The sequence below is a fragment of the Macaca nemestrina genome, chromosome 10, assembly GCF_043159975.1.
Source record: "Macaca nemestrina isolate mMacNem1 chromosome 10, mMacNem.hap1, whole genome shotgun sequence".
NCBI classification, from domain to species: domain Eukaryota; kingdom Metazoa; phylum Chordata; class Mammalia; order Primates; family Cercopithecidae; genus Macaca; species Macaca nemestrina.
The window spans coordinates 21,969,059-21,988,556 of NC_092134.1; the positions used below are offsets into that span (position 1 = coordinate 21,969,059).

The following is a 19,498-nucleotide window of genomic DNA, read 5'->3' on the forward strand; positions in this document are numbered from 1 at the left end:
GAAAGGAAAACTAATACAGTCCCCCCCTTTTTTTTCTTTTTGAGATGGAGTTTCGCTCTTGTCGCCCAGGCTGGAGTGCAGTGGCGTGATCTCAGCTCACTGTAAGCTCCGCCTCCCGGGTTCAAGAGATTCTCTTGCCTCAGCCTCCCAAGTAGCTGGGGTTACAGGCATGCACCACCATGCCCAGCTAATTTTTTTGTACGTTTAGTAGAGACAGGGTTTCGCCACGTTGGGCAGGCTTGTCTTGAACTCCTGACCTCAGGTGATCCGCCCACCTCGGCCACTCACAGTCCCCATTCTAAAGATGAGAAGATGGGCCGGGCACGGTGGCTCACGCCTGTAATCCCAACACTTTGGGAGGCTGAGGCAGGTGGATCACGAGGTCAGGAGTTCGAGAGCAGCCTGACCAACATGGTGAAACCCCGTCTCTACTAAGAACACACACACACACACACACACACACACACACACACAAAATTAGCCGGGCATGGTGGTGCGTGCCTGTGATCCCAACTACTCAGGAGGCTGAGGCAGGAGAATCGCTTGAACCCAGAAGGCGGAGGTTGCAGTGAGCCGAGACTGTGCCACTGCACTCCAGCCTGGGTGACAGAGTGAGAATCCGTCTCAAAAATAAAAAAAAAAAAAAAAAAAAAAAAAAAGAGGATGAAGGCACAAAGAGGCTAAGTAACTTGCCCAAGGTCACACAGTCAGTAAACAGCAGAGCCAGAATTAGTGGCCAGTCCAGCTCCACTGCAGCAAGCAAGCAGGTCATTGTGGTGGGGGTGGAGGGAGGCGGGCGCAGTGTCCAATCCATCTTCTTGCAGGAGGTGACTTCTGAGTTGGGTCATAGGTATGAGCAGGAGTTGGCCAGGTGAAAGGCATCTGGGGTAAGGACAGCATCAGAGGCGCAGGGTGGGGTGCACGGCAGCTGGGCAGGACTGTGAACAGTTCACGTGACAGGCACGGAGGGGCCTGAAGACTGTAGGGCCTGTAGGCCTTGTCCAGTCTTGGGATATTTTTCTTTTATTTTTTTTGACGGAGTCTTACTTTGTCACCTAGGCTGGAGTGCAGTAGTGTGATCTTGGCTCACTGCAACCTCCGTTTCCCAGGTTCAAGCAATTCTCCTGCCTCAGACTCCTGAATAGCTGGGATTACAGGCATGTATCACCATGCCCAGGTAATTTTGTATTTTTAGTAGAGATGGGGTTGTACCATGTTGGCCAGGCTGGTCTCGAACTCCTGACCTCAGGTGATCAGCCCACCTTGGCCTCCCAAAGTGCTGGGATTACAGGCATGAGCTGCTGTGCCTGGCCAAGGGTTGAGATTTATGTTGAGAGCTGTGGCAGGGTTCTGAGCGGTGCCACGACCACCCATGCACTCAAGATGGGTCCCTCTGGCTCTGGCGGTTCTGATCCACCTGGATTCCCTCTGGGGTGGACAAAGGCAGACGAGGCCTCACCTCCTGTTCACAGCTGGCCCTGGGGGCCTCAGGCCTTGCCTGCAGGGGTCACACTCACCGCCCTTCTGCGACTCGATCTCCTTCTTGGCCTGCTCTAGAATGCTCTTGATGGCGTCGTCCGAGCCCGTCTCGGGTGTGCGGATTCTTGGGGTGATGCTGCCTGGGGAGGCAAGAAGGCATCTGTGGCAGGATCTGCATGTTGGGCTCAGTCTCTGGAGCCTGGTGGGGTGGGGGGCTGTCTCCTCCTCCCAGGAGCGTGAGGGTTAGACCATCAGTGAGATGGCAGAGCCACCACTTAGTCTGCCTAACAAACTGTGGGCCTATGAGTGATTCTGGCTTGAAATAAGAATCATAATAATGAGGCCAGGCATGGTGGCTCATGCCCATAATCCCAGCACTTTGGGAGGCCGAGGTGGGAGGACCACTTGAGGTCAGGAGTTTGAGGCTATCCTGGCCAACATGGTGAAACCCCGTCTCTACTAAAAATACAAAATTAGCCAAGCATGGTGGCATGCACCTGTAATCCCAGCTACTCAGGAGGCTGAGGCAGGAGAATCGCTTGAACCCAGGAAGCAGTGGTTGTAGTGAGCCGACATTGTGCCACTGCACTCCAGTCTGGGTGACAGAACCAGACACTGTCTCAAAAATAATAATAATAATAATAATAAAGAAATAGGGTGCGGTGGCTCACGCCTGTAATCCCAGCACTTTGGGAGGCCAAGGCAGGTGGATCACCTGTGGTCAGGAGTTTGAGACCAGCCTGACCAATATGGTGAAACCCCGTCTCTACTAAAAATGTAAAAATTAGCTGGACATGGTGGCGTGCAACTGTAGTCCCAGTTACTAAGAAGGCTGAGACAGCAGAATTGCTTGAACCCAGGAGGCAGAGGTCACAGTGAGCTGAGATTGTGCCACTGCACTCCAGCCGGGGCGACAGAGTGAGATTCCATCTCAAAGGAAAAAAAAAAAAAAAAAAAGAAATGATGATGACAATGACTATGGCAACTGCTGCCCCTAACAGTTCTCAAGCAGCACTGTGTGCCAGGTGCTGTGGTCAGTGTTTGATGCCCGTTTAATCCTCATGGTGTCTCCTGGAGGCTGACAGATGCAGAAACTGGGGCACAGATGAAAGGAGTTGTCTGAGGTCACCTAGTGGGTGAACAGCAGAGCTGGGACTCAAACTCAGGCATCTGTGAGGCCACAGCTAGGACCCTTCACACTGATTACCCAAAAAATCAAGTCTGGTAAGGCTGGCAGTCTTACAAATGTGTAAAATGAGGCTTGGAAGTGTTTGGTGAGTACCTGCCAGGGCAGCAGCTGGAGACTTTTCCCACCACCCTTATCCTGAGTGCCCCAGGAAGGGCAGCCTGTCTCTGGCTAGGGCCAGGAAGGAGAGGGTGAGGATGTATTTCCTGCTTTTACAGAGGGGAAACTGAGGCACAGAGAGGCAAAGTCACTGGCCCTGGGTCACACAGCCAGGTGGTGGCAGAGCTGGGTTTTGAACCCAGAGCTCATGTCCTCAGCCCCCAGCCCTGATGCCCTGGACCTGGCGTGGTGGCCAGCAGGGACAGGCCCTCTTGGGCACTCACCTCGCTGCCGCACTTGGATGGTCCTGAGCGCCAGCACGTTCTGCTCATCCGATAGGAACTGCTTCATCTTGATGAAGGGCTCCTTGCCCTTCACCGTGAGCTTGCGCCAGGGCTTGGGCCGGGCTAGGATCTCGCTGACCGAGCCCTGCGATAGCCCCAGCACGTAATGCCCAAACACCCGCTGCCCGATGTTGTGTTTTAGCAGCTGCTCCTTCACCTGGAAGGCGATCTCTGCCGTGTCCAGCTGCTCCTCCTCTGCCCCAGGCCCCGCCGCTCCGCCCCCACCACCATCGGCAGGCTCAGGACCACCTGGTGGCTCAGGGCCAGGGGCCGGGGTGGCAGGGGCTGTGGGGGGCTTGGCGCCATAGAAGGCTGGGGGGAACACCAGCAGGCTGCCCGCCTCTCCCTTGAAGGCGGCCGGGGGCATCATCAATCTCTCCCCTGATGCCAGGCTGGGGAAGGGGGACAGCGAGAAAGTCCGAGGGCCATCAGGCCCCAAGCCGGGGCCAAGCAGGGGCTGCCCGGGGCTGGGAGACAGGGGGTCTTCAGGCCCTGGTGGAGGTGGGAGCTGCTGAGGGGAGGGGTAGGACTGCTCCGTGCCCAGCGAATCCTTGATGGAATCGTCCTCTGATGGGTCTTCCTCTAGAACACCCAGACAGACAGACAGACAGATGGGGAAGACAATGATGAGGGGAGACAGAGGCAGGGAGAAAAAGAACCAGAGGGGGAGACAGACAGATAGAGACAACGAGAAAGAGAGGCACAGAGAGAAACCACATGAGAGGGACAGAGAGAGAGAGCGCGAGACAGAGACAACATGTGAGAGAGACAAAGAGAGAGAGATAATGAGAGAGACAGAGAAACCATATGACAGAGAGGGGCGGGGAGAGAGGCGGGGGAGAGAGGGATGGGGAGAGAGGCGGGGTGGGGTGGGGGAGAGAGACAGAGACAGAGACATATATAGAGACAGAAAGTCAGAAATGAAGGAAGGAGGAGAAGGAGGGAAGGGGTTGGTGGGGAGGTGGGGTGGGGAACAGTGCTACAGGCGTCCAGCAGCTGGAAGTGCCGACCTTGGCTGTTTCTGCCCTACCCCTCCATTCTCCAAGCCCCACTCTTCCAGGTCCGGTCCAAATGCCAGCTCTGGGGAGCGCCCCACCCCATCACCAAGAGCATCAGCCGAGAACGTGCCACGGGCCCAGCACCTCGGCCTCGGACGGGAAGTCGAACTCGCCACCACCTGCAGATGGGCCCTTGCTGGGCACCCCCCCCCGGAGCTGACTCACTAGACCTGCACCCACGAAGCAGGCCCCAAGGTCACACCCATTTTATGGATGAGGAAACAGAGGCAGCACAGAATCCTGCTGGGGTCACAAGGTTAAAAGGTCAGCGGGTGGCTGGGTGCGGTGGCTCACGCTTGTAATCCCAGCACTTTGGGAGGCCGAGGCAGGCAGATCACCTGAGGTCAGGAGTTTGAGATCAGCCTGGCCAACGTGATGAAACTCCGTCTCTACTAAAAACATAAAAATTAGCCAGGTGTGGTGGTGCATGCTTGCAATCCCAGCTACTCGGGAGGCTGAGGCAGGAGAACTGTTTGAACCCAGGAGGTGGAGGCTGCAGTGAGCTGAGATCGCACCACTGCACTCCAGCCTGGGCGACAGAGCGTGGTCTCAAAATAAAAAGGTCAGCAGGTAGCTGAGAGGGGGATCACGTCCGCAGCCTCCCAGTGGTCGGCTGTGGGGGTGCAGTGAGAATGCCTGCTTGTCCCCCTATAACCTCTTCATGAAAGCCCCTGCAGCTCAAGAAGGCTCAGCAGGGAGTGGAGCCCTTTAGAGGGCCTTGGAAGGGCCCAAGCCAGCTGTGTGACCCCAACTGTGACGTGGGTGTGTGTGGATGCCCTGCAGGACAGGCACACAGCAGCTGCCAAATCAATGCACACCTGTTGTTCTGTCGCTCTCCTGCCTGCATGGAAGGCAGTGGTCCTTGGGCATGAGCAGGCCAGAGACCCACAGGCAGTCCCCGCCCCAGCCCTCAGCCCCAGAGTATCCTCCTCGCCTACCAGGGCTGGCCAGGAGGCTGGGCTTCTCCAGAAGGAATTTCTGCGCAGGGAAGAAGGCCTCCTTTGCAATAAGCAGTGAGTCTTCAGGCTTGGCCATGCCCTAGGAGACAAGAGGCAGGTTGAGAGGGCACCTGGTGGGTGGAAGGCTCACTGGGACAGCCCGTCCTGCAGGGATGGTGGCAGGGACACTTACCTGGGGGAGGCTGCAGGTGCTGGAGGCCAGCTTCATGGCTTTCAGGATACTGCCGGAGCAAGTGGAGAGGGTCTGAGGTCAGCCAGCCCCCGGGCTGGAGGAGAGGTCTTACAAGAGGCACTGACCCGGCTTACCTCCCTGACAATGACTGCTCCATTCCCCGGAAACCCATTAATTCCAGAGTCATTGCAACCCTAAGCCTGAAGTAGCAGGCTCATTAACAGGTGGCAGTGTTACCTGAAGGGGTGTTGCCTGAACTGATCCCATTCTGGCCAGCTTGAGTTTAGCTGGTTAATGAATCACCTCCCAGTTACCATGCCCATAATAAGTTCCCTTGTATGGTCTGCAGGCAGATTGGTTTTTTTTTTCTTTGAGACAGAGTCTCACTCTGTCACCCAGGCTGGAGTGCAGTGGCACAATCTCCGCCTCCCGGGTTCAAGCGATTCTTCTGCCTCAGCCTCCCGAGTAGCTTGGACTACAGGTGAGCGCCACCACACCTGGCTAATTTTTGTATTTTTAGTAGAGACGGGGTTTTGCCATGTTGGCCAGGCTGGTCTTGAACTCCTGACCTCAGATGAATTGCCTGTACAGGCAGCTCTTGATGGAAAACGACTGAAGATGGTTGAATTTCGTTTTGTTTTGTTTTTGAGACAGGGTCTCACTGTGTTGTCCAGGCTGGAGTGCAGTGGTGCCACCACAGCTCATTGCAGCCTTGACTTCTCAGGCTCAAGCAATCCTCCCACATCAGCCTCCTGAGTGGCCAGATCAGTCTCTTGAGTGGCTGAGACTACAGCACGCACCACCACCACTCCTGGCTAATTAAAACTGTTTTTTTCTCGTAGAGATGGGTTATCCCCATGGTTGCCCAGGCTGGTCTCAAACTCCTGAGCTCAAGCGATCCTCCTGCCTTGGCCTCCCAAAGTGTTGGGATTACAGGGATGAGCCACTGCACCTGGCCTAAGGATGGTTAAGGTTTGATATCCACAGTGTTACTGGAGAGAACAAATGGGGTTTAGTAGGAGGGAGGAAGATGATGAACTATGCCAAGCGCTCCTGGCCAGGGAACAGTGCTGGGGGTCTGTGGAGCCCCACCCCACATGGTACCTCAGCTCCGTTTTAATTTCTTCATAGTCAGACTGGGCCTGAAGCTTCTCTTCCAGCTTCTAGAAGAGCAAAGAAAGATGGTAAGGCTGGTCTGTGTGCTTCGGCCTGGGGCCGCCTGCCCCCCGCCCCCTCCCCAGGACCCACTTCTATGGCCTCGGACTTGGCTGTGAGCTGCCGCTCCAGGTCAGCGATCTGGTTGGCGGATGCCTCCTCCAGTTCCTGCAGCGAGCTCTGGAGGTGCTGCACATCCTTTAGCAGCCGCAGGATCTCCCTGTCCTTGGAGGCCAGCGCGGCCTCCAGCCGAGGGCCCGAGCACAGAGCGAAGTTCACCTTATCCTGCAGGCAAAGGGGTCTTTGAGGGGCTGAGAGGTGAGGGACTGGGGTCCACAGGTCTGGCCTCCCCACCCCTGAATCCCAAGCAGAATGTACATTTGTTGATCTGGATGATGGTATGGGGTGTGTTTGTGTTGAAAAATTCAAAGTGCTGTACACTTATGATTTGTGCACTTTTCCTTATGTATTAAGTTACACTTTGATTAAAAGATTTTTTTTTTTTTTTTTTTTTTTTTGAGATGGAGTCTCGCTGTGTCTCCAAGGCTGGAGTGCAGTGGCGTGATCTCGGCTCACTGCAAGCTCCGCCTCCCGGGTTCACGCCATTCTCCCGCCTCAGCCTCCCAAGTAGCTGAGACTACAGGCGCCCGCCACCACGCCTGGCTAGTTTTTTGTATTTTTAGTAGAGACGGGGTTTCACCATGTTAGCCAGGATAGTCTCGATCTCCTGACCTCGTGATCCACCCGCCTTGGCCTCCCTAAGTGCTGGGATTACAGGCTTGAGCCACCGCGCCCGGCCCAAGATTTATTAAAAAAGAACAACCATGACAAAAAGAAGTAGTCAGCTGGGGTTGGGGATTGGGCGCTCGTGACAGAGGAATCAGCATAGGCAAACGTTTGTTTCTCGCTCAGGTCTGGCTCCTGCTCCAGGGGTATATCCCCATTCTAGGCAACAAGGGACCCTCAGGATTAGACTTGACACCTTGGAGCCATGGGCCACGTTATGGGTGGCTCCTTCCTCTGCCTAATTTGCTGATAGCCCCAAGACCTACGGCTTCTCCACATTTTAGGAAATGGCCCCTCTGTCCTGGATGAAGATGGAGAGGTTGCTGTTTGAGGAACCTGAAGTCAGGCTGATGTCAGGCTTAGTTACAAATAAATCTAAGAAATACTTAAAAAAAAAAACCAAACAAACAAAAAGCCCCAACCCAACCCCAGCTTTCTTCCATGGAGATAAATGCCAATTAAAACAGGAAGCGGATGCCATTAATACATTAAATTAATTAGCATCGAGTGCCACTGTTGTGCTCAGAAAAGCACACCCCCCAAACCAGCAAAGTTCCCTGGGGCTGATTAGCACAGGCATTTGCCGGGTTCCACGGGGGTTAATTAAGAACCATCGGCAAATTCCTCTATGAGGCATCCTCATGGGCTCTCTCACTCTCCATCTCTCTCCACACAGCCTCTCTCTCCTGTGTTCACTCTGTCTGTGTTATGCCATCACCCAGGCACATGGACACACACACGATCTCCTGGGACACAGACACAGGCTGACACACAAGGACACACCTATAGCCACAGCACACACTAACACATGTACTTTCCCAAATACGCTGACACACACAAATAATCATGCATCAAAGAGAGACACTCACAAGGACACATCATCACACACAACAGACATGCATGTGCCCAAAGAAGCTACATGCTCTCCTGAGCAAAAACATCCCAGACATACCAAAGACACATTAATAATTATAATAGTAGCATCAAATACTTAGTGAGCATATACAATGACCCAAGCACCATTTTAGGCACTTTACATGTAATCCATTTTTTTTTCAGAGACAGGATCTTGCTATGTTGCCCAGGCTGGACTCAAACTCATGGGTTCAAGAGATCCTCCTGCCTCAGCCTCCTAAGTGGCTGGGACTACAGGCATGTGCCACCATGCCTGACTCATGTAATCCTTTTAATAACCCTATAAAGTAGGTGTTACTTGTATAGATGAGGAAACTGAGGCACAGTCAGATTAAGAATACGGTCAGTTGCCCAAAGGTCACAAGTAGAGATATACATACACAGTAACACATTCACAGAGACTCATTGCAATATTCAAATGGAAAGAGAGACATAGACACCTGGGCCTGTATATGTGGGTGTCAGACGAAGTGAAAATTATGCTCGCAAGTTCAGGTTCATGGGTGGAGAGGGAAGTCACCCTGGAGCAGACCTGTTATTATGTAAGGAATCATGAATCTCACCCCTTGGTATGCAGAGATCTGGAAAGAAGGCAGACCAATTCACATAATGAACCCACGGCTTTCTGGGAGAGCCAGGATGGAGACTGCTAATATAGGACAGAAGGGTAGGTTGGGGTGGCCTTGATGAAAGTCTCATCAAGAAATGACACCAGGATCCCAAAGAGGCACAAACCAGGAGGAAAGAGAAAGATGAATTGATTAATTAGGCCTAACACAAGAACCTCAGGGTTGATCACCGAAGACTGGCTCTTCACAGCATGTGCCGGGGGTGGGAAATCCCTCTAGAATCACCTGGCATGATTTGGAAACCAATGGCTGAGTATGAATGTTAAATTTTATCTTGGTATGTGGCCCCACTGCAGTCCTGGTGATGATTGCCTATTGATATGTTGGCTGGCTCATACTCCTAAAAGTACTCAGTTTTGGGATTGAAAACCAGCAGGGGCATCACCATCCCTGGCATCCACCAAGCTGCTATGACCAGTGTTCAACAGCGACACCTGGTGGCATCCACCAAAACTGCACGCTGCTGTATTGCCTCAAACTCACTCTCCCCCACGTCCTTGCTGGTGCATCTGGCAATCAGAATGATTTTTGGTCTGAGGAAGTTTCTGGCATTCTTGGACAACTGGGGGTAAGGGAGGCCTTCAAAGGAAGATATTGGAACTCCTGGTAATAAAGGATATATGGAAACTTAGGCTTGAAAAGTAAAGAACTGTGGTTGTTTTTTTATCCTCAGCTGATGTAGCAGGTCATAGTGATTACACTCAGTGTATGCACAGAGACCCACACACATTCACACTCCCAGTTTCAAATGGATGCACGCAATCAACCACAAAGTGTCACTCACATGCTGAAACCCACAAACTCAGCCATTCCCGATCTTTCCCTCTGCCCTCCCTGCTCACTTCCCCGACCCCATCCTTACCCCACTGGGCCCCTGGGGAGAGCAGCAAGCTAGGCGGATGGAGCTGTTGACAGAGGCCAGCTGTTCCCGGAGACTTTCCACCTCCCGCTGGGCAGCCTCAGCTCGCTGGGGAGAAGGGGACAGCATGGGCGAGAGGTGAGCATGGCCACCGCAGAGCCCACTCTGCACTTCCACCTTCTCCCTGCACTGTCTCAGGCAGGGTTTGGGGAGGCGGACCTCCGAGGGCCTCAGGTCCTGCCATCCTAGTCCCGGACCCTGTCCTGGAGCTATGAAGACCAGTCACAGAGCCCTGTCTGGGCTGGGGACAAGAAATAGCAGCCTCTGAGGTTACTCCTGAGCTGAAAGGACAGGAAGAAATGCCCCTCTGAGGAGGTTCTGGGTTCTCGTGGGGTGCGTGGGACCCCCAGGGAGTCAGAACATTCCTGCTCTACAAAGGCAGGGAGAGAGAGGCTGTCTGGGTGGGACTGGCAGGTTTTCACACATTTCTAGATAATTCTGTCTGCCACATTAATTTCAGGCCTGGCTAGTCCGAATGCAAGAGCTGTCCCAACTCTCATGCCACCTGGTATGGACTGAGTTCCAGACACAGCATCTGCAGAGGTGCTTTCCCAGCCCACAGGCTATTGCAGCCCCTGGGCAAGTCATTTCCTCTCTAGGTCTCAGTTTATTTTTATTTATTTATTTATTTATTTTTTGTGATGGAGTCTCACTCTGTCACTCAGGCTGGAGTGCAGTGGCACAATCTTGGCTCACTGCAGCCTCCCCCACCTGCGTTCACAAGATTTTCCTGCCTCAGCCTCCTAAGTAGCTGGGATTACAGGTGCACACCACTACACCCGGCTATTTTTTGTATTTTTAGTAGAGACAGGGTTTCACCATGTTGGCCAGGCTGGTCTTGAACTCCTGACCTCAGGTGATCCGCCTGCCTCAGCCTTCCAAAGTGCTGGGATTATAGGAGTGAGCCATCATGCCTGGCTCAGTTTCTCTTTTTGAAATGGGGGGCAATAAAAACATCTAACAAAAAGGGGTTTTGAGTGGTTAAAATCAGAATGCAACAGTTCACTAAACTGGGTCTATGGTAGATTTTTTTTTGTTTTTCTTTGAGACAGGGTCTCGCTCTGTCACCCAGGCTGGAGTGCAGTGGTGCAATAAGGGCTCACAGCAGCCTCCAACTCCCAGGTTCAATTGATCCTCCCATCTCAGCCTCCTGAGTAACTGCGATTACAGGTGGGCACCACCGTGCCTGGTTAATTTTTGTAGTTTTAGTGGAGACGGGTTTTGCCATGTTGGCCAGGCTGGTCTTGAACTCCTGGGTTCAAGCAACCCACTTGCCCTGGCTTCCCAATGTGCTGGGATTACAGGCCTGAGCTACTGTGCCCAGCTGGTAGATTTCTTTCTTTTTCTTTGTGTGTGTGTTTTTTTTTTAAAGACAGAGTCTTGCTTTGTTGCCTAGGCTGGAGTGCAGCGGTGCGATCTTGGCTCACTGCAACCTCCACCTCCTGGGTTCAAGCAATTCTCCTGCCTCAGCCTCCTGAGTAGTTGGGATTATAGGTGTGTGCTGCCAGGTTTGTCTAACTTTTGTATTTTTAGTAGAGATGGGGTTTTTCCATGTTGGCCAGGCCGGTCTCTAACTCGTGGGCTTAAGCAATCCATCCACCTCAGCCTGCCAAAAGTGCTGGGATTACAGGCATGAGCCACCACACCCAGCTGGTAGATCTCAACTCTTCAAATTTCTACCTGGAAGGAAGCACCCAAATGTTAATACATTCAACCTTGTGGCTTTGGAGAGAAATCTGGGCTCACATCCTGACTTTGCAGCTTTCTGGTTATGTGATCTTAGGCAAGAGGATTCATCTCCCCAGCCTCAGTTTCCCTATTAATAAAATGGTGATTATAAAGGCAACTATCTCATAGGGTTGTTCTGCAAATGAAGTGGTTTGGCCAAATGCAATTTGGTACATATCTTCGCTTGGTGCCTGGCACATATAAATGCATCAATAATTGGCTAACTTTGTTAACATCATGAGGGTATATTACTGGAGCTGTTACTTAGAGAATTGAAAGAGCTGTGGCTGTATTTTTACCTTTGGCTGGTAATGCAGGTCATAGTGATTATGTTTAACTCTATACTGACCTTGACAATCAGGATGCTATGCCCAATGTATGCATACTGAGACCCACACACATTCATGTTCACATTTGAATTTATTATTTATTTATACGTATCTTGCCTTGTTCCAGAAACGGTTCAATTTTGTTTTAGGAAGAGTTTCCTGGTGTGTGGGACTGTAAAGGAAATATTTTTATGTTTCTGTATAGTTAGGGCTCTCTGAGCATATCTGATTGAAAGTTGAGATCTGGACTAAAGGACAAGCCTTGGAAATTCAACTCATGGCTGATCAGCTACTGAGAACCCCAGAGGTTTCCTTCCCTGGAGGTTTATGTGTTTAGACATCAAGGATGGGTGAGACCCACAGCACGGAGACAGACCCTGAACAGTAAAGCTGGGTTTTAAAGCAATTAGTTGGGGCTAGGCATGGTGGCTTATGCTTGTAATTCCAGCACTGTGAGAGGATTGCTTGAGGCCATGAGTTTGAGACCAGCTTGGGCAACATAGCAAGACCCCATCTCGACGACAACAAGAAGAAAAAATCGCGGGTGTGGTGGTATGAACCTGTAGTCCTTGCTACTTGGGAGGATCCCCTGAGCCCAGGAGTTTGAGGCTGCAGTGAGCTATGATCTTGCCATAGCACTCCGGTCTGGGTGACAGAGCTGGACCCTGTCTCTTGGAAAAGAAAAACAAAAAAAGCTACTAGTCTTATCTCCCCGTCAAGAGATGTGTTTCCATTCCAAAGACTAAAAGCCAGGTCTTTGTCTCTGTCCACATGACACTTGGGAGGTAGATTCTTTCCCTCCCTCTCTCAGAAGGTCCCTAGGTGAACACCTAGATTCAGAATTGGGGCAGTCCTCGCCTAGAGTACAAACTCAAGTACATGTGGGATGACAGCTGGCTCTCATTTTCTCACCCCAGGAGTAAGAATCGGGGCAAACTGGTGTGGTTATTATCCTGTAAGTAATAATATGGATCTGCTGTACCCCAGTATCCTCATTAAAATAGTATTAATAAATACAGAGATTAAAAACCTAATAGAGTGACATTTATTTTCTTCTCCATACGTCTCTATAATGTGTGGGTTTTAGTTTTGGACTTAGGAGAAACATTATGAGAAATGCTTCCTATGCTTTCTATTCCAAGTACTATAAGATCGTTTATTTTATTATTTATTTATTTATTTTTTTGAGATAGGGTCTCACTCTGTCGTCCAGGCTGGAATGCAGTAGCATGATCACAGCTCATTGCAGCCTCCATCTCCCTAGGCTCAGGTGATCCTCCCACCTCAGCCTCCTGAGTAGCTGGGACTACGGGCGTACACCACCATGCCTGGCTAATTTTTAAATTTTTTGTAGATATGGGGTCTCCCTATGTTTCCCAGGCTGGTCTCAAACTCCTGGACTCAAGTGATCATCCCACCTCGGCCTCCCAAAGTGTTGGGATTAGAGGCATGAGCCATTGTGTGCAGCCTTGCCCGTTCTTATAAAGTTTTATTGGAATACAGCCATGCTCATTCACTTACATATTGTCTATATTTTCATGCTATAATGGCAAAGTTGAAAATCTGTGTCAGAGACTGTAGGGATTGCACAGCTGAAAATATTTACTCTCTCTTTACAGAAAGCTTGCCCTCCCCTGGGTTAGACGATGGGGCACCCTGCCGAGGAACAGCACACAGCTGTAAAACAGAGGAGCTGCTTTTTATACTGATACGGAAGGAGCTCAAAGATATAGACAGGGAAAAAGTAAGGTTCACAATGGTATACACAGTATATTATTATTTTGTTTTTAAAAGGGGTGGCTGGGCACAGTGGCTCACACCTCTAATCCCAGTGCTTTGGGAGGCCCAGGAGGGTGGACTGCTTGAGCTCAAGAGTTTGAGATCAGCCTGCACAACATGGCAAAACCGCATCTCTACGAAACATATAAAAATTAGCCGGGTGTGGTGGTGCATACCTGTAGTCCCAGCCACTTGGGGGGCTGAGGCAGGAGGATTGCTTGAGCCCCAGAAGTTGAGGCTGCAGTGAGCTGTGATTGCAGCAATGCACTCTAGCCTGGATGACAAAGTGATACTCTGTCTCAACAAAAAGGGGGCACTGGTTAAAATAGATATATTCTGGGCAACATGGTAAACCCTCGTCTCTACAAAAAAATACAAAAAATTAGCACAGCGTGGTGGTGCAAGCCTGTTTCCAGATAACTGGCTACCTGGGAGGCTAAGGTGGGAGGATCATCTGAGCCGGGGAGGTCAAGGCTACAGTGAGCCGTGATTGTGCCACTGCGCTCCAGCCTGGGCGACAGAGTATGACCCCGACCCCCTTGCCCCCCTAAAAAAGATATATTCGTGGGCTTGTGAATGGATTGACCATCTCTGGAAGGAGAACCCAGGGGCTGCTAAGAGAGGCTGCTGCAGGAGAGAACTGGGAGGAGGGCTGGACTTTCCAAGACAGGCCCTTGTGTAGCTTCTTGAGTTCTGAACTACATGAATGCATTACCTATTCAAAAAATCACACTAAAAAGGCTATGTAGCCTATACAAAATGGGGCTCACTTAATGGTCATTTCAGAAAACTATGCTGGACCTAAGCCCAGGGAAGCCACTGCGGTCACCACCACCACTGTGACCTGGCCCTGTCTTTGGCCTTCCTGACCCTCATAGGGGACACTGCTTCTATAGGGGTAGGGGCTCATAGAGTCTCAGCACTTCCAGCCCAGGCCTGCACCTTCGGGTGGCTTCCCAGGGACACAGAATCAACCCTTTTATCCAAGTCTCCTCTGCAGGAGGGAGTGCCCCCACCCTGTGCCCACAGAGCTACACCTCGGGCCTCTGCCCCTGCTGAGCCTTCTACCTGGCTGCCCTCCCTCAGGGAACAGCATCAGGACTCTGAAACCCAGCTGCAAAGTCTCTTCCAAGAGGCCCCTCTTAACTGCCCCTGGGGAAAATGACCTCTCTCCCTGAGGGCCCGCAGACCTCGGGGCAGGTGGGTATCTTCTCCCACCCCACAGACAGGAAGATGGGCCTAGGGACAGAGGGCTCGAGGCCCTGCTGGCCTCTCCTGGCCATGTCTCTGGCTGGTGGCACTGCAGGGAGCTGGGGGACAGATGTGGTGGACACGCAAGACTCTGGGCTAGAGCCCCCTGGCTGTGGTCGCCCTTCTTTTAAAGTCCTGCTTGACTCTGCCCACCAGATGGCAGCACCTCTGAGCTGGAGGAAGGCAGGATGCAGGAGCCTCACTTAGAACCCGTGCCTAGATATGCTGTCATTCATTCTTTGGGTCTTAGCTCCACATCCTTTCCTCTCGGATGTCTTCCTGGACTCCTGCAGTCTGGGTCAGGGGCCCCTTCCTGCCTGTTGCTGCTTGGAGCACTCTATTTCCAAGTGTGTCTGTCTGTATTCCCTACCCCAACCTCCACCCCGGGCCCACCCTGGGAGCTTGGAGAGGGCAGGGCCTGGGGCCCAGACCCCTCCTGGCTCCCTCACTTGGCATGCACAGGACCCACAGTTGAATAAATATTGGCGAAGCTCCGTCCCTTCCTCCTCGTCTGGCCCGAGACCCCCACCCCAGGCAGAGGGAACCTTTGGCACCCACGGGCGGGAACTGCGCCTCCTCACCTGATTAGCTTTCTCCAGGTTGGTCATGATCAGGCCGACTTCATCTGCCCTGAGACACAAAGATGAGGCCCTGAGAAAGGGCTTCCAGCGGGCTCCAGGCCTCCGCCCCTCCTGACACCCCCAGCCCCTGCCTGAGCCCAGGGGAGGGCTGAAGGCACTCCCTTCCAGCCTTGCTACAGGAGAGAAATCGGGCTGGGGAGAAAAGAGCCTAGGCTGTGAGGAAAAGGGAGTAGCGTGTCAGCACGGCACCTCTTCCAGGCAGTCTGGCCTCCCCTCTCCCCCAGGGGCCCTCTCTGAACTCCACCTCCAAGCCTTTGTCCCGGTGGTGCCTGGAATGCCCTTCCTCAAGAAAATGGCCCTTGGCTTTAAAATCCTGATCACAGTGTTCTCCTGGGAGGCCGCCCTGCACTGTCCCCAGCGGTCACTTGTTTACTGCGCTGCCCAGCCCCCTCCAGACTACCAGCATGGAGGGGCTTGGGAGAGGTGTCCCCTCTGTTAGCAGGGGATGGGAGATGCGGGGGGCATGTGGGGAGCACTTGGTGACTCAAGGCCACACACGTGCTTCATGCATGCTTAGGGCCTTCCTTGGCTCAAGCTGTTCCTGCTGCCTGGAGCACCCTTCCCTGCTTTCTTCACGTGGCCTTCTCTTCATTCTGAAAGCCACCTCCTCCAGGGAGTTCTCCCTGACTACCCTAGATAAAGGACCCACTCCTTCTTGTCATTCTCTTTTCCCATCCCCAGTTCTTCCCTTTGTAGCATTTGCCATGTGCCAAGAACAGTGCTGGGCATACAGAAAGTGCTCAATATGTGTGAATGAACAAATGTATCACTGCACATCAGTTTTTGTCTCCTCTCCTTGACTGAGGACAGGGTCATGTTCTCATGTTTCCTCCAAGGACGCAGAACAGCACTGGATAAACAGTAGGTGCTCAATAAGTGTTTGCAGAAGGAATGATTTCTTAAAGCCTAAATAAACGCTTGAGTCCAGAGTAATTTAGGTGAATGCCTCTCAGCCCTGAGGATTGGAGTGTGGAGCTGGGGAGTGGGGACAGTCCTAGGGGGCCAGGGCAAAGGGGCAGGCCGCCACCAAGCAGCCCCTTGCTCAGCCCAGGTCCCAGAACATTATTTATGGCTGTGGTATACAAGTGGCATAGCAAATGACAGCAGTGTGCCTTTGGGGGTGAGGAGCAGGGGTGCTTAATGAAATGGGGGCCTCCAGCAGAGAGTCAGAGGAAGGAGAAGAGTCAGAAAGAGGAGGCATGTCTGAAAGGTCAGAGGGAAGAGGCATGTCTGGAGGGACAGAAGGAGGATGTAAGTCCTGGAGGATCCGAAGGAGGAGGCAAGTACTGGAGGGCCAGAAGGTGGAGGCGTGTCTGGGATGATCAGAGGGAGGAGGCGTGTTTGGGAGGGTCAGAGGGGGGAGGCGTATTTGGGAAGGTCAGAGGGACGAGGCGTGTCTGGGAGGGTCAGAGGGAGAAGGCCTGTCTGGGAGGGCCAGAGGGTGGAGGCGTGTCTGGGAAGGTCAGAGGGAGGAGGCAAGTACTGGAGGGTCAGAGGGAGGAGGCATGTCTGGGAAGGCCAGAGGGTGGAGGAAATACTGGAGGGTCAGAGGGAGGAGGCATGTCTGGAAGGGTCAGAGGGAGAAGGCCTATCTGGGAAAGTCAGAGGGAGGCAGCACATCTGGGAGGGTCAGAGGGAGGAGGCAAGTGCTGGAGGGTCAGAGGGTGGAGGCAAGTACTGGAGGGTCCGAAGGAGGAGGCCTGACTGGGAGGGTCCGAGGGAGGAGGTACACCTCAGCAGGGCTCACTTACTTGGATGCCGCCTCCTCGTCGTATTTCCGCCGCAGCTCTAGCAGCTCTGCCTGTGTAGCCTTTAGCGCTGGGAGAAAGCAGAGGCAGGGTAAGGCCCCACCTCCAAGTGGGAAGGAGCTGGGTCTCCCAGGGAGGTGGAGCCCACTCCCTCTGCGAAGCCCAGCAGGCAGAATGAGAGCTCGGGTAGTGACGGAGACCTTTCTCTCAGTCAGAATTGGTGACAGGCAATGAGTTTCCTGCCCCTAGAGGGGCTCAGGCTGGTGAGAAGGACGTGCAGTGGCTGGGGTGGGCAGTGCAGGGCGGATGAGGTACTCTCCATGGGCCTAGAAGCTCAGGGGACCCAGACCAGGGTTGAGGGGTGGAGGCGTGGTGCTGTCTGCCCCATGACCTGGGGTATAAGCCCCCCAACACCCTTAAATCACTTCAGGACCTGGGCAGGGCCATCCATCCATGTGCTCAACCACCCCGCGGTTCCAACCTGGCAGGCCGGAGGACAGGGAAGATCCACACGATGAACAGATTCATCAAACTCCAGATTTCTAATTTCTCTGGGCAAATGGAAGGGCCTGGCCACAGGGGACCATATGGCAGCGCCCAGCTGGTGCTAAGCGGTGGCTGTCTCTTTAGATGAGGCCTCATTTCTCCAGTTTGCCCCAGACCTCACCCCTCCCCAATGCCTCCCCTAAGTCATCGGCTTGGTAGTGTTTTGGCCCCTGCAGGGGTTGTATTAAATTAATTAATTAATTAGAGACAGGGTCTTGCCATGTTGCCCAGGCCAGTCTCAAACTCTGGGGCTCAAGCAGTCTTCTCACTTCAGCCTCCCAAAGTGCCGGGATTACAAGTGTGAGCCACCACGCTTGGCCACCACCTGAATTAACTCTGTCTCAAATCCTCTTTCCACAGCAATGTAGCCTCTGGGGCATAGAGGCTTGGACCCCCACTGGGTAAGATTATTCTTCCCAAACTCCCATTTTGCCCTCTTGATTCTAAAACACCTGGATGTGGCAGACCCCAAGCCATGACCCCTCGTTGACAGCATTACTGTCCCCTCCCAGTCCTCTCTCTGGGCCACATGGTGCTGACACATACCTGAATGTAGGACTTTGATTTTCTCCTCTGCCTCCCCCAGTCTGGCCGCCAAAGTGATCTGTACTTCTTGAAGGCCCCTGCAAAGAGACGAGGCCTGCTTGTGCTGGCTGTAGGGACAGGCCTTGCCTGGGGCCCCCGAGTCAAGCCCCATCTTGCTTCCTACCCCTTGCCCACTCCCTGTAACCTGCACCTCTGTCTTTCTGCAAGTCCTTAGACACGACATTCAGGCACCTGGCTGTCCTGCTGCTCCACTGCCTATGTGGGCCCTGTCATGGTTGCCCCTGTTAGTTTCTGCCAGGATTTTTAGGGGCAAAAATTTACAGTAGCAAGCAACCTCTCCAGTCCTTAGTTTCCTTATTTTTAAAATGGGGTTTCTGATAGGGTCTGCTTCAGGGGGTGCTGTGAAGCATGCTCACTGGTGTGCCTAGCCCCCAGTAGTTCCTCAATATTGTGAATTACTGATACTGTCCTGGGGGAGTAACATTTCCTCTGTTTTCTTTTTTTTTGAGATGGAGTCTTCCTCTGTCGCCCAGGCTGGAGTGCAGTGACCCGATCTTGGCTCACTGCAACCTCCGCCTCTCAGGTTCGAGCAATTCTCCCACCTAAGCCTCCTGCGTACCTGAGATTGCAGGCATGCACCACCACACACAGCTTAATTTTTGTAATTTTAGTAGAGACAGGGTTTCACCACGTTGGTCAGGCTGGTCTCAAACTGCCGACCTCAAGTGATCCGCCTACTTCGGCCTCCTAAAGTGCTGGGATTACAGGCATGAGCCACCGCGCCCGGCCCGTTTTCTTTTTATTTAAAGATAGGGTCTTGCTCTGTTGCCCAGGCTAGAGTGCAGTGGCACAATCATAGCTCACTACAGCCTCAACCACCTGGGCTCAAGTGATCCTCTGCTCTGCCTCTGCCTTACATGTAGCTGGGACTACAGGTGCATGCCACCATGCTTGGCTAATTAAAAAAAATATATATATATATATACACACATATATAAAATATATATATATAGAGAAAATTTTTTTTTTTTAGTGGCTGGGCACAGGGACTCACACCTGTAATCCCAACACTTTGGGAGGCCAAGGCGGGAGAATCTCTTGAGTTCAGGATTTTGAGACTATCTTGGCCAACATGTTGAAATCCTGTCTCTGCTAAAAATACAAAAATTAGCCAGGTGTGGTAGTGCACATCTGTAATCCCAGCTACTCGGGAGGCTGAGGCAGGAGAA

The 19,498-nt window shown here is 52.6% G+C and overlaps 1 protein-coding gene across 14 annotated transcripts in view; it reads right to left on the reverse strand.

The window, feature by feature from the left end:
* Nucleotides 1-19,498, reverse strand: part of LOC105493409 (cut like homeobox 2) — a 318,739-nt gene that overhangs the window by 33,748 nt on the left and 265,493 nt on the right. For 11 of the 14 annotated variants that reach the window (XM_071071090.1, XM_071071093.1, XM_071071094.1 and 8 more), the window contains 11 exons: nucleotides 18,270-18,346; nucleotides 17,181-17,247; nucleotides 15,370-15,418; nucleotides 9,645-9,749; nucleotides 6,546-6,737; nucleotides 6,402-6,460; nucleotides 5,298-5,346; nucleotides 5,105-5,204; nucleotides 3,049-3,690; nucleotides 1,518-1,619; nucleotides 694-834 (listed from right to left, as the gene is read on the reverse strand). In XM_071071090.1, the coding sequence (XP_070927191.1) occupies nucleotides 694-834; nucleotides 1,518-1,619; nucleotides 3,049-3,690; nucleotides 5,105-5,204; nucleotides 5,298-5,346; nucleotides 6,402-6,460; nucleotides 6,546-6,737; nucleotides 9,645-9,749; nucleotides 15,370-15,418; nucleotides 17,181-17,247; nucleotides 18,270-18,346 (1,583 nt within the window). The remainder of the gene's footprint in view (nucleotides 1-693; nucleotides 835-1,517; nucleotides 1,620-3,048; nucleotides 3,691-5,104; nucleotides 5,205-5,297; nucleotides 5,347-6,401; nucleotides 6,461-6,545; nucleotides 6,738-9,644; nucleotides 9,750-15,369; nucleotides 15,419-17,180; nucleotides 17,248-18,269; nucleotides 18,347-19,498) is intronic. The other 3 variants (XM_011761016.3, XM_071071091.1, XM_071071089.1) reach the window with 2 other exon arrangements.